This window comes from Drepanopeziza brunnea (assembly GCF_022702325.1).
Source record: "Drepanopeziza brunnea f. sp. 'multigermtubi' strain 214-2 chromosome Unknown ctg6, whole genome shotgun sequence".
NCBI classification, from domain to species: domain Eukaryota; kingdom Fungi; phylum Ascomycota; class Leotiomycetes; order Helotiales; family Drepanopezizaceae; genus Drepanopeziza; species Drepanopeziza brunnea.
In genome coordinates, this window is record NW_027094069.1 from 108,868 (window position 1) to 123,146 (window position 14,279).

A 14,279-nucleotide genomic window follows, 5' to 3' on the forward strand; every position below is an offset into this window, starting at 1 on the left:
TGTGAAGGTTTCCCACAACGCTGTGCTTGATGTGATATCAGGACATGATGTTTCCAACATACTTTCAACCAAACCTCTACAGTATATGAACCCCCTCTCCCCCAGCCCCAGAGTCTCGATTCCCAGCTGAGAAGCTGTGGGAAGGTAGGAAAGGGGTACAAGACCGAAATACTGCAACGCGATTGCAGATCTGCTTTTGCATAACAGAAGCTCAAGTAGGATATTTATCTTTCTGTCAACGCAACTCATCATGGCTTTCCACCACACCTCATACGTACATCAGCAATCCGAAAACAACCTACCTTCCCCCCACTTCCCTTGAATTCCGCTGAATAACACTGATATAACCTCACTTCGAGGATCCATCGGCCTTTCTGATGTATAATAAACACGAATTAAAGCGTCTTCTTATTTCGACACCTTAATCTCTCCCTGTTTATTCTCTTCCTCGTCTGAGCGTGTATGATCTAACTTAGGGAAAGTCGATTTGAGTTAGGTTAAGTCAAGTCATATCAAGTCAAATCATACACAGCGCATCACATCCCTACCTCAACGCCGTACTTCTTTCTGCTTTAAATCCAAAATTCAAAAACCAACAGCCAATAGCTAACCAACAGCCAACCAAAAACCAACAGACAGGCAGCCCGCAGACCCTCCCTCCCCCCTCACACCATCCCCAACGAAAGCCAATATAGCGAAGAAAGTATTGGAATATAGGGTTTCACCGATTCCTCTGTACGGACGAGCCTCTTCGCTACTCCCACGTGGACAGCTCTCAGCACTCTCTCATACTAGAATCAAAACCTTCTACACTCTTGATTCTATCAGAAAGAAGTGTTTTTGACTAAGTTCAGTTCGGTTCGGTTCAGTTCGGTTTACGCACACAGTGATGGTGGTCTTTTTTGTTTCTGGATTTCAAGAGAGGGGATGGGAATAGGAATGAGAGGTGAGAGGGAATACGAATATTAAACCGAGCAGAGAAGAAAAGTGCTCTTCAGACCTGAGCTCTACCGAGTCCGGTTGTATCCAGAGGAGATCCTCGTCGTGGTCCTGGCTTGCAGCTGGTTCTTCGCAGAAGCTGTGCTCCGCTACTTGGATCCTTGGAAAAGTACGGGTATCGTTTTTGTTCGGGCAACGTGGCAGGTGTAGAGGGAGAGGGCTTCGAGGAAGTGGGAGAGAGGCAGGATATTGGTGTCAGTTCAGGGCCGGGTTGGGCATGTAGGAGAATTTGGAGGAGTGGCGGACTGGACGGATGGGAGTGGGTGGCAGGTATATGATATGGTCGGTCCGAAAGGGCTGTAAGTGTCTGCTGAATATGGATGTCGGGATCAGGAGAGGAGGGAGGAGGTCCTTGTTGTGAGTTCCAAAATGGGATCGATCTAGCTGCTTGCTTTGGTCAATGGGGGTTACCTGTCTTTGTCAAATGCTTGGGAAGAAGATCGGGTATATATTAGGCTTGAGGATTACTGTTGTTGTTGTTTTTCTTGGGGATGGAGACTAGTTAACCCACAGCTGGGTATCAGAGGCCGGAACAGGGAGCTTGGCTTTCCTTCTATACCATCCTTATTTATAGTATACTCTTGGCCTGGCCCCGATCGGAAGCTCAAGGATATATATTTCACGTTAGATTTATTTTTGAATTGTGACAAAGAAGGAGTTCTATGGTAGTCCAAGGCACAGTCGCTCAAAGAAGGTCACGAGACTTTTACACTCGCGCGACCCGGCCTTTCCAGTCTCGTCTGTTTACAAAAGTCCGACAGATCGAAATTCCAAGTCCGAGCGCAACGTCCGCAACATCTACAACGTCCATAATGGCGAAACGCAAGTACGCACTCGATGCGCTGGTAAGCCGACTTCACCTCGTCCTGCCACTTGCGAGAAAGCTGACCACTGTTTGTCCAAACCAGTCTTTGATCTTCAGTTGTAAGGCAATCCCGCGTCTAATCCGCACCCGCCTCACCCGGATTTCAAATTCAACCGTGGCTTCAATAGAATCTTGGGAGGCTTCGAAGAAGCGTGCTATAGATACACCAAGGAATAAGGGACTCCAGACGGGATCATACCTTAAGTAAGTTCTCAAACATAGCCTACTCTTTTGTCTTCCTCAAAATGTACTTACTAGGTGAATTGTTGTTGTTGTTGTTGTATTTATTTACGTCGGGCGGGTAGCAGGCAAAGCCTGCCGCCCTAAGACCTTTTATAAGGTACGGCGACGTGCTAAGTTAAAGAGTTACATATAAGAAGGCCTTAGAAAGCAATTTAAAGTGTTATAGCGAAGGCTATTATCGCATGCGCTCTTCTTTTACAAATAAGATAAATCATATAAAAAGAAACCTTTTATTAAAAGAGAATTACAAAAAAAAGAGTTAAGCATATATAAACTGCTATAGCTAGTTAAAAGCGAGCTGTTTACGTCGTAAAGCGATAAGAATCAAGGCCGGATCGAAGTTAGCCGAGTACAAAAGAAAAAGTGAATACGAAAGCATAAACTTTAAAAGAAAACTTAATATAATACATTAATGCTAAAAAGAATTCTTTCGAAAGCGCATTACGCTATTTTAAAGTCTTAGTTTTATAACGCGGTTGATTTAACGAGCTTTTATAGCTTAAGTAAAGCGAAGCGTATTTCGTTTTCTTTATTAAAGCAATATCAGTTAGTTAGAATAGCACTTTTATCGAGTGCAATGCTTAAAATAAAACTCCGTAATAATTAAAAAAGCTTGAAAATCGGCCGGATTATTAAAAAGACTTTTAAAGAAGTCGTAAGCTTTCGAGATCGTGCTTAAAAAAGTCCGCGGTCGAGTCTTATAAAGCTAAAAGAAAAAGCGTCGTTGCGTGAATCGGCAAAAAGCTATATGCAAAAAAGACTTGCGTTTACCGCAAGCACACTTTAAGTTAGCGTCGTAATGCTAGAACTTAATATAATATTAAGTAAAGTCTTCGTGCGTAGTTCGGATCGCAAGTAGTTTATATAAAACATATCGTAAGAGTTTTAGTTTCGAAAAAAGCTTGATTAAGTATAAAAAGCTTTATTTCCGATACAAGCGTAAAAGCTTAAAAAAGCTTGCGCTTTATTAAGCTTTTCGTACTTTATTTTGTATATCGCGGAAAAGTGTGCGGATGCTATTAATCGTAAGTTACGATGCTAAACTAATATCTTAATCCGGTTTTTTTACTTTTAAGTCTGCAAGCTTATCCGCTCGTTCGTTCTTTTTAATGCTTATATGCTTTAAAAACTATCGTATTCGCACGTTTCGAGTCTTTATTATTTTTTAAACGTTTAAGAACGCTTATTACGATAATAAAAAAGCATTTTTACGAAAATATTAAATAATTGATATGCTATCGATGCAAAGCTAGATCCGTTTCGCCGTCGGATAAGCGTATACTATTCGTTCGAAGCTTTTCTATGCTTTTATCGCTTTTGCGTTAAAGACGTAAAAGCAGTCGTTGATAAAGCCGTACTCGTAGCTTATTTTTTATCGTCTTTAATAAACTACGTACTCGTAGCTTATTAATCGATTGCTTTAATTATATTATTTTAACTCGTTTAAAAAGATCGTAATATCTTTTAACGAAAGCTATTGCTATTATGCTTCGAATGCAATAGCAGCTTTTTTTTTCGTTTTACCGTTCGCCGAGTTTCGTTTGCTTTTCGATATAAAATGCAAAAAGACGAAGCGAAAGCAAAGAACGTTTAAAAAGAAAGTTCTTAATTTTTAAATCTTAATCTCGAAGATCTTAATAATCTTTACGCTACGATTGCGTTATCGAATTCGCAAAAGTATCCGGCTAATTAATAAGTGCTTATCGTCTACCGTCTTTAATCTTATTGCAAACTTAGCTTTAGCTTCTTTTAAAGCCGTAGCGCCGGAAAAGAGCTCGGCATTTCGAAAGAGCGTTATCGTTAATATCGTTTTTTAAACCGAAAGTACTTCGCGCGCTATAAAAGTTATCGTTTTATTAATAAAGTCAATTATCTTTTCGACTCGAGCGCTAATAGCTTTTAGTTTTTCGGACTTGCAGATTAAGCGATAGCGCTTTGCGTACTACGCTTCCGTGCCGTAAAGCATCGAAAGTAATACGTAAGTAATAATTGCTTTGCGTAATAAAGCTATAAAAAAGCCGTAAATTATCTTAACGAGATTACGGATATGCTAAGCGACTTTTTTAACTTTAACTGCTCGTTCTTAAACGTGTCGACGAAACTTTAGCTTACGATTAAATTAAACTTTAAACTATCGTATCGCAAATGTATTTTTATCTTTCGGATTTATAATAATATACAAAATAATTATAATATCGATTACGAAAAGAAAAACATACGTACTTTTCTTATAAAAGAAATACATTATTTCGATCTTTTTTAAAGCGAAAGCGATTTTATAAGTGTTACTTTACTTAATAATAAAATTAATATCGTTTCGAAGCATAACGATATTCCGGTCGAAAGTGCGATTAACGCGATATAAGCAGATATCGTTAGCGTACTCGAAGCGTAATATCCGATCTTAATTAAATAGCTTAATTAAGTAAAGCATATAAAGCATTAGTAATAGCGGAGATCTTTACGAAATGCCGCACTTTACGTCGTAAATATTCGTAATTTCTTTTTTTAATCGGACTTTAACTTTATAATTTAAAAGAAAAGATTTTATTAGCTTAAGTAATAAGTACGATTAGCTTTGCTCCGTTATACGTTTAAAAAAGCGACGAGTTAAGATCGTATCGAAAGCTTTTTAAACGTTTATAATAATTATAATGATTTAGTATTTAACTATAAGTACGGACTCGATATCGTATATTAAGCATAAAGCGAAGTTTAATACAAAGCGTTGTAAAAAAGCTTTCGCGTATTATAAGCTAAAGACGTCGTTAATAAAAGCAATTTACGCAATTCTTTTCGTAACGATGCGCTTTAATCTTTTAAAGATATACGAAAGCAAAGCAATCGATCGTTAAAAGCGGATAAAAGTCTTATTTTTTTTTTTTACTTTAAAGATCATCGAGATTTTAACGAGCTTTTACGTATTCGAAAAATAATAAAAAGCTAAACACTTATTAAAAAAGCTATAAAAGAAGTAATAAACGTATTATTAATATGCTTTAAGTAATTGTACGGTGATCTTATTCGTTTTAAGTAAAGTGCTTATTATTTTAATTACGTAAGACTTTACTTTTTTTAATAATACCGTAATATCTTAAAAAAGCCGGCTAATGCTTTTTTAACTAGCGAGTAAATCGTAATCGAAGTCGTTAGCGGCGCTAAACCGTTTAAAAATGCTTTTTCGTAACGCGTCCGCTTTCTTTTTAATATCTTCGATAGCTTCGTCGTTAATTATTAAAAAAAGCGATTTCAAGTTCGAAGTAAGCTTATACTAGCTTATAACTTTATATAAATTTTAATTCGATTTCACTTCGTCGATTACGTAAGTTTAATAAGCCTTTTTAACTTTTTTAATTATAACGAGCTAGTCTTGCGTTTTTTAAATCGGTTTTCCGTTGTATATTACGAAGCGCGTTATTAAGTGTTTCTTATACGCTGTTTAGCAATTTGCCGTTTATTATAATGCAGCCGTTAGCTCTTTTTAAGCGAGCTATTTCGCAACTTTTAAAGTAAAGTTGAAAGCAATAATTAAGCTAATCGCAAGCTGATCGAGTTCTTCGATAAAATGTATCGTTTACGAATCGAAAAGTTAGTTTACGCTTAACGTTATAAGCGAAGCGAATTTCTCGAAGTTTTAATTTAGTACTCGGTATTAAAAGCGCTTTAAAAGAACGACTTTTCGGTTAAAGATAATCGTAATTTAAGTCTCGTAGTCTAAGCTTAAATAAAGATCGAAGCGAATTATCGTTTAAGCAAACGAGATATTTAAAAAAGTTAAGTTTAAAACGTAATTAGCTTTATAAGTAAAGTCGCTCGAAAGTTTAATATAATCTATTTTATTAGCATTAAATTAAGCCGCAAAGTCTTTTCTTCGGCTTTTAAGCTTAACTTTTAATTCGAATATATCGTATTATATATTAAAGTCTTTTTTAATTAAGCATTTAAAAAAAAAGACGAAGTAAATAATATAATTTATAATCGAATCTATTAAAAGTTGTTAATAAACGTTTAAAGTAACGAAGCCGTTTATATCGACTTATAAAAGATCTTTATTACGAATAAAACGGCGTTATTAAATGCGAAGACTTACGCTTTTACGTACGTAAGTTATTATTCGTAATCGCTTAACGAAGTATTAAGCATCGTTTTAATTATCTTACGATTTTATCGAAGCATAACATTTATAAAACGAATAGTTTTAAGTTTTAATGCTCGAGTGCGTATACAGCTTTTAAATACAAATAACGTTAATGTTTACCGAATAACAAAAGTAAAATAAAGCAATATAATATAGCTGCCTTTTGCTTACGTTCGCTTAATAGACTTAGATTTCTTTAAAAAGCTATCGATTATAACGAGTGCCGCAATGCCGTATCGGCGTACTTAATATATAAAGTTGTTTTAAGCATTTTAGCTAATAGTAATGCTCGAGCTTTTTATAAACGAAAAGGATAAGCTAATAGTATTGTTTACGTAATAGTCCGATATCGTTATTAACGTGTCTTTTTTTTCGTTTATAATAAAGAAAGCGCTGTTTATTAAAGTCTTTTCGTTAAGGTTTTTGCGCGTAGCTATATTACGTAAAAGTCTCGTAGCTTGCGTAAAAGATTAAAAAGAAGATTATAAAAAAACGGCTTAAAAAGAAGTCGCTCGCTCGTGCTTTTGCATCGTAAAAGCGCGTCTTTTTCGAAAAAGAGCCGCGTTAATACCGATAGCAAAAGTCTTTAATTAAAAAGTCGAAATCGGTTCGTTCTTTTTCGTTATAAAAGCAATAGCAATAACGTAAGCTTAAGCTTTTAATCGTCGAACGGCGCTTAGCTCTTTTTTAATAAAAGTGATTACTTTGCCGTTAATTCGCTTAAAAGCCGTAAAGCAGTTCTTATAATTAGCTTCGTACGAGCCGTAATAGTTTATATAACGAAAAAGTGCTATATAATCTTTGCCGTCGAGCCCGTCGTGCTAATCTTTTCGCTCGCTATAATAAAAGCAACGTGCGTACCGAATGCATTTAGCCGAGTTATATTAGCTGAAGCAACTAAAGTCGTACTTTTTAATAAGTTGCTTTTTATCGATTAATCGAAAGTAGTTGTTACAACCGAACAATTTAAAGTTGCGGACTTCTTTTAAAAAAGAAACTATCTAGCAAGTTAAGCCGATCGCTAAGTTAGCTCCGTGCTAAAAAATGCGAACGCTTACCGGAGTTCTTTTAACTTAAGCTAAGATCTTTTCGTCGATATACTCCGCCGTCTTAAAAATCTCGTTAAAAAAGCTTTTGATTTTAGCAAAAACCTTTTAAATAGCGTACGTATATTATTTAATCGAAATAATCGCTTTCGTAGCTTTAAGAACCTTTTAATATACTTTTTTAGCTTTATCTATAATAAAAAGGTCTTTCGCTTTAAAGTTGATCGAAGTAAGTGCTTAATTAATGCGAATAGCTTTAAAACGAAAGATAATAATTATATCGACGCCGTTTAATTTATCGGTAATAGCTTTACGAGCGGCGTAGCTATCGAAACGAGTTAAAAGTGCGGCGGAAAGTACTTGAATCAAGACTCGCTTGTTTTAGCGTATTTTAAGTTGTTCGCTAAAAGACTTGCGAGTAGCTTAAAAGCTCGTAAGTTTGCGGGTCTTTGCAAGTCTTATTTTTATAACGGAAGAGGATCGAAACAGCTTAACGATTGTTAATTAAGCGATAGCTTTTAAGTTTTTTAAAATCTTCGAAAGCCTCGCGGAATCTGCTTATAAAACAGACTTAAAAAAAGCCGTTTGCTCGCTGCTATAAAGAAAGGTCGAAAGAAAAAGAAGAGTAGCTGCTTCGGTAATTGCGTATAAATAAGTACGTATAAACGTAAAAAGACTTTTAAAGAACTCTTACGTATAATATCGAAATTCGAAGTCCGGTTGGTCGTTTATAATTTAATTTGAAGCGGAAGCGTATTATTGCTAAACTCGTCGTTTAATAGCAGCCGCGCGGTCGATATCGTCGAAATAGCTTTCGATAGCTTTCGTCGCTGTATTAATAATCGGTGCTCTTCGTTTTAATACGAAAAGAAAAGGCTGCAAATTAATAGCAGCGTTCTTTTTTCTTTTCTTAAAGTGCTAAGTAAAGTTAAACGGCGATGCAACGTCTTAAGGCCGTGTATAATCGGCGTTATTAATATTGTTATTGTCCGCGAAAGACCGCGATAAAGTGATAAGAACTATTTCTCGAGCTATGCGGCGAGCGCAACGAGCTATTGATTTGGTTCTAGCGGATTCTTAAGGAAACCGTATCTTAAAAATCGAATACAATGAAAATCAAGTCGTTGTAAGCAAGTTGAAAATTTCGTATTAAATAATTAAGATGTTCGAAGATGTCTATTCGTCTGTTGTACTTACTAGGTGAAGGGAACTGGGAACAACAATTATTAAGATCGAGGTTGGCGAAGGTCACACATCTAAACGCTACTACATCCACAAGGACTTCCTCTGCAGCAAAATCCCGTTCTTTGACAAAATGTTCAACGGCGGGTTCGCCGAAGCGTCTTCGGGGAAAGCCCACTTACCAGAAGACGATCCTGATATGTTCGACGTTCTTTGTCGATGGATCTATACCGACGAATTCCGGATGTGGGATGAGGAGAGGGAAGATGATGTCGATTTCAAAACCTCCCAGACCATTCTGATGTACCTCTTCCTCGACAAACTGTGCATCAGAGAGCTCGGTGACGAAATGATCAGCGTTCTCATGTACTCATGGATAAAGTCGGAACACTTCCCTGGTCTCGAGCATCTTACCGCGGCATTGTCGCAGCTACCCGAGCATTGCAACTTCCGCAAATGCTTCTTGTATTCCTATCATTTCCTCTTGAATGGGCTCGTACTTTCTGAAAGAACCATCGAACAATGGCCGACTGCTGCTATGGGCAAGATTCTGTCCGACGACCCGGCTCTGACCTTGGAATATGTCGAGTTTTTGCGGACTCAGCCTCGAGGAGCCATTGCTCAGGATCCGCGGGAGATGCCGTTCTGCACGTTTCACGCACATGGGGAGGGTGTGGAATGCCCATTCAGGTCGGGAGAGCGAGCCAGGGATACTACTGCAATGAAGGATACTGCGAAGACGACGTTGCTACATCAGAGGTGATAGCGAGTTTTTGTTAGGTGCTGGATAAGGGATAGGGGTGCATAGGGTGTACATAGCTTTGCAACTCATCTTCCAGGAGACGTGGCAGTTGGTACCTCAATACAAAGCCAACTCCTTGACGAACTACTTTCATGGTTGTTATCTCTGGATCATTCCTCGGGTGCGGATTCGTAAGAGACACTTCCCTTTGCACTGCTCTCCATGGCCCAAGTGACATGAAGTGGAGTGTCTGGTCTGCATTAGAAACCCAAGGCCGCTCTTTTTATAAGTCTTTCTTCTCCTACTTAATTGCTTAACTGTGAACTGAACGCATGCATATTGTGGTGGATTTGGGGGTCTGTATCTGTTTTGTCCATGTATATAGTATTGATGCTAGGCACCTTTGTTACGTGGGTGCATCGCATGCTCTTGCTCTGCCAGGCACGTGGTTAGGTCACGTGCATACTCCTATATAGACGAGTAGTTGGTTCCTCCCTGAACCACCATCAATACAACACAATACACATACATACAGAACACAATCGAGTGTCCTCGAACGTCCTTCTTCTCCCCTCCTTTTCACCTACGATTCTACCATGATTATATATATATATATCTCTTGATTTGACGTTGGGTATATGTCGGAGCTCTTCCCCTCCACAATATCACATCCCCTATCCGATCAACTAAGAAGGATTTTCAGAGCCACTTTTTTTTCTTTTTCGGTGCTCTTGAAACCTTCAGCCTCAGTCCCTAGGGGGCACTCACTGCCTTGCTTCGCGATACCAAATCAAACCATCTTTCACGTGATAGCGAGTCCCGGATTAAGTCTTCCGAGGTATTGATGTATCCATGTTACGTTCGTATAAATCCACCAGCCTGTTATTCATCCCAGTCGGCATTTCATTTATGTTTTGCTCTCTGGTCCATAGTTCCTGCACCCGAGCGACACCTGGCGTGTAGGGTCTTGAAGTTGATCGCGCGCTAGTCCCGCAAAGCTTATTCCGAGGGAGGACAGCGGGATTTGCTTTATAGATATTCCGCGCAACATCTACTCCGTAAGTATCATTACATCTTAATATTATTTTTCATATCTGTTACATTGAAATCAGATCCCCGCAGCCGTGGGATGTCATTCTCTAGTATATACTGTACTCGGCACTTGAACTTGCCTCGTTCTACCGCGGTCTGGAGACTTTGCTCCCGCTTCTCAAATACCGTCTCCCTACCTTTTTCTTTTCTTAGTTTTTTCATGGCCAGCCGGCGGTTAGATTACTTCTCTCCTCTGGTTTACCATGTCTCAGCATAGCTTGGGATATTCCATTCTCATCTAGATGTTTACATGCCAAGGCCTAGCCGAACGCAAAGGGTGACAGTCAGTCGATGTACGGAAGGAATAAGGCGTGTTAGTGCAGTGCGCCTTAGCACGCACCAAGTCTCAGAGGAATTTGTATTCTTTCCTTCCCTCTGGGAAGAAGCTATCATCTCTGCTCCTACTTCTTTTCGGGAAGAATGATTGTGACTCGTGCTTCCCGTCCAGCCGAACACTATGCTCCGCAGGCTGCGCACCATTTCGAAATGGCCAAATTCAAAGGCGTGTTTCATGCCAGCGATTCTATTTCTTTTATATTTGTTTCCAAGAGGATATATCGCATCAGGAGGCAGAAAAGTGATAGAAGGCTTAGTGCTGCGCTCTGATCATAAACGCGCCCTTCCGTCACGTCTGTCAACTTCCTCGATCATGGATACATCATTTCACTCCTCGGCATCTCATCATTTCGAATTGGCAGATTTTCGAGGTTCATCTCGCATCATCGCGCTTTTCAATCCTATGTGTCTGTATTCGAGCAGACATCTCGCATCACGAGGTAGACAGGTGACAGAAGGCTTGGTGCGGCGCTCTGACCACAACAAACACGTCCCTTCGTCACGTCTGTCCACTTCCTCTATTATCTATGCACTATTTGAATTCTCGGCTTTGCATGACTCCGTACGTTGCTCTGATCTTTTCACGCGCTTGGGTAGGGCATAAGTACAATCCTGAGCCTGGGACAGTTCCCTTTGGTGGCTAAGCCCTGCATGATGCTGCTGGGTGCAATGCGTTGTCGTTGTCACTGGTGTTTTGTAGATTATACATTGATCATACTGCCTCTGTTTGGGAAACTCTGATCTTGAGATGATACCGGGGACTCCGCTGAGACGCTTCAGACTGCGGCTGACTTTCAAAACCGAGCTGTACTTTGTCTACAGGTCCCGTTTGGGATCTCCCGTCTGTGCGGAGCTAACATTTCGTTCATCCATATCCGAGCGCCATTCAGTTTACACTCCAGCCTGCTACTGTAACAACTCAGGGTTGCCTTGCACATCCAGCTTCCATACAAGTCTCTTCTTAGGGATGTGCGTTAAGCATGGAAGCCGAGTCCCCCTGCTGCTGGACGTGTTTCCAGGAGGAGCCTCATCTTTGCCCTATCAGAATGCCATTAGTTCGTTTGAAACCCTATTTGGATGCAGCAAGAGCACTGACCTAGCTTGCCACTCATGCTCCGAGTGGTTTGAGGCTCGTTCACCATGGCATCTGATGGGTGTCACGTTTGAAGCAAGTCAGTGGGCTTCAAGGCGGCGTCTTCAGGTGGCGTTTGAGCTATCCTCGACACCGCCTCTTGAAACCCGCTGGTAGGACTGGAAAGATATATATATTGCGGGCGGCGCCCTCCCTCTTTCGAAATCATCAGTTCTTCATTTCATTGCAATCTACTTCATTTCCTTCAGTACATCCTAACTTCTTCCGTACATCCTTACTTCTTTAATAATTACCCATCTTGTTTATCCGTTTTCATTTAAATCGTAGGCCGGTCCTTCAAAATGCAATACTCTTCCGCTCTTCTCTACGTGGCCTTCGCTGTCACTTCCGTCTACTCCCACGGTGTCGTTACTGAGGTGCAGGGAGCCAACAGTCAGTCTCCTTCCATCCCGTCCATCCCCTCCATCCCCTCAACGCTTCGCTAAACATTGAGTAAACAGATGTCAACATGCCCGCGCTGTCCGTGATTGACGGTACTCCTCGTGACTCCCCGAGTCCATTCTCCGGGGCCGAGGCCGACACTTCGATCCTCAACCCTGCCCAGGCCGCTGCCATGCCTCTGGGAAAGACCTCCAAGGGCGCCGTCGATGCCAAGAACGTGATGGCTGCCTTCATGAGCGGACCAGGTGAGCTTTCTCCTTCTTTCCGACTGCGATCTCCCTTTCTGCTCGATTGATTGATGGATGGATTTGCCATCTCCCCCGGTGGGAACGCAAAATGCTAATCTCGTCTTCCTCTGCTCCAGTCAACGTGACCGCCCGCGCCATCCACGAAGCGAGCAGCCTCTACCGCCGCGCCGCCGTCACCAACCCCAAGGGCGTCGCCACCCCCAAGGGCACCGTCGAGGGCGGTGTCGCCGCCGCGGCCGGCGTGGGCGCCATGATGGGTCTCCCCACCACCGACGACAACGGCATGATCTCCATGACCATCCACCAAGTCAACCAAGACGGGGCCGGGCCCTTCTCCGCCATGGTCGACCCCACCTCGGGCGGCACCGACGCGGCGGCCTTCAAGCCCGCCACCATGCCCCAGAACGTGCCCGGTATCGGGATCGCCGGTATCTCTACCGCGGCCGTCATGGACTTCCCTGCCAAGATGCAGATGCCGGCCGGCATGACCTGCTCCGGCACGATCGGGGACGCGACCAATGTCTGCGTGGCGAAGATGAGCAACGGCCCGCCCCAGTTCTTCGGCGGGAGCATCGCCTTCACGCAGAGCTCGGCGGCGAAGAAGCGCGCGATCGAGTACAACATGAAGATGCGCCGCAGTGCCCAGCTGGCGCGCCGTTCGGAGGAGTAGAGTCGCGTCGCGTGGAGAGGAGCGGAGTTGAGTAGGGCGTGACATGTTGCATTCGCTACAATCTGGCAGGTATACATATAATATATATAGAGTAGAGAAGAGAGAAGAGAGAGAGAGAGAGAGAGAGAGAGGTAGAGGGGGCACGGGAGATACATGCAACCCGATCTAATCGCAGGAAAGGAGGATCTGGGAAGGTGAAAGTGAGAGGGGGGGGGGGTTGGATTTCTGGAGATCGCACCCCCCGTTCTTTAAATAGTAATGAATAGCTCTTTTCTGTCTTTACCATATATGATGTCTATTGGAAATACGGACAATGTGTTCTCTCTTTCTATATATATGTACGTATACACGGTAAAATACTTATGGTACGAGATTGGCGACTAGCACTAAGACTTAACGCAAATATATATATATATCTTAGTAGTTTACCATTTTTCAATATGACGGCAAAGGGAGGGAAGGTAAATTTGTTATTGTTGTTGTATTTATTAACGTCGGGCGGGTAGCAGGCGAAGCTTGCCGCCCTGGGACCTCTTATAAGGTACGGCGACGTATTAAGCTAAGGAGTTATATACAAGAAAGCCTTAGAAAGCAATTCAAAGTGCTATAGCGAAGGCTATTATCGCATGCGCTCTTTTTTTATAAATAAGATGGATTATATAGAAAAGAAACCTTTTATTAAAGGAAAATTATAAAAAAAAGAGTTAAGCAAGTATAAACTGCTATAGCTAGCTAAAAGCGAGCTATTTACGTCGCGTAGCGATAAGAATCAAAGCCGGACTAAAGTTAGCCGAATATAAAAGAAAAGGAAAAGAAAAAGTGAATATAAAAGCTTAAACTTTAAAAGAAAACTTAATATAATATATTAATATTAAAAAGAATTCTTTCGAAAGCGTATTACGCTATTTTAAAGTCTTAATCTCGTAACGCGATTAATTTAACGAGCTTTTATAATTTAAATAAAGCGGAGCGTACTTTGTTCTCTTTACCGAAGTGTCGTGCGGGAATATTAAGGTTATAAGACTGGTTACTGCAATGTGCATTGCAGGTCTGCTTTTGCACATCACGAAGCAATATCAATTAATTAAAATAGCACTTTTATTAAATGCAATGCTTAAAGTAGAACTCCGTAATAATTAAAAAAGCTTGAAAGTCGGCCGAATTATTAAAAAGACTTTTAAAAA

General features: G+C 40.9%; 2 protein-coding genes across 2 annotated transcripts; both read left to right on the forward strand.

Annotated features, from left to right (window-relative positions):
• Positions 1-8,606: 8,606 nt before the first annotated feature.
• L3040_004081 (uncharacterized protein) lies at positions 8,607-9,236 on the forward strand (the record flags this gene model as incomplete). The annotated part of the gene is made up of 1 exon (XM_007297128.2): positions 8,607-9,236. One exon carries the CDS (start codon positions 8,607-8,609, stop codon positions 9,234-9,236), a length of 630 nt encoding a protein of 209 aa, XP_007297190.2.
• A 2,841-nt stretch (positions 9,237-12,077) lies between these two features.
• On the forward strand, positions 12,078-13,095 carry L3040_004082 (uncharacterized protein; the record flags this gene model as incomplete). Its single annotated transcript, XM_007297127.1, has 3 exons — positions 12,078-12,168; positions 12,237-12,422; positions 12,542-13,095. 3 exons carry the CDS (start codon positions 12,078-12,080, stop codon positions 13,093-13,095), a joined length of 831 nt encoding a protein of 276 aa, XP_007297189.1.
• Between the last annotated feature and the right edge of the window lie 1,184 nt (positions 13,096-14,279).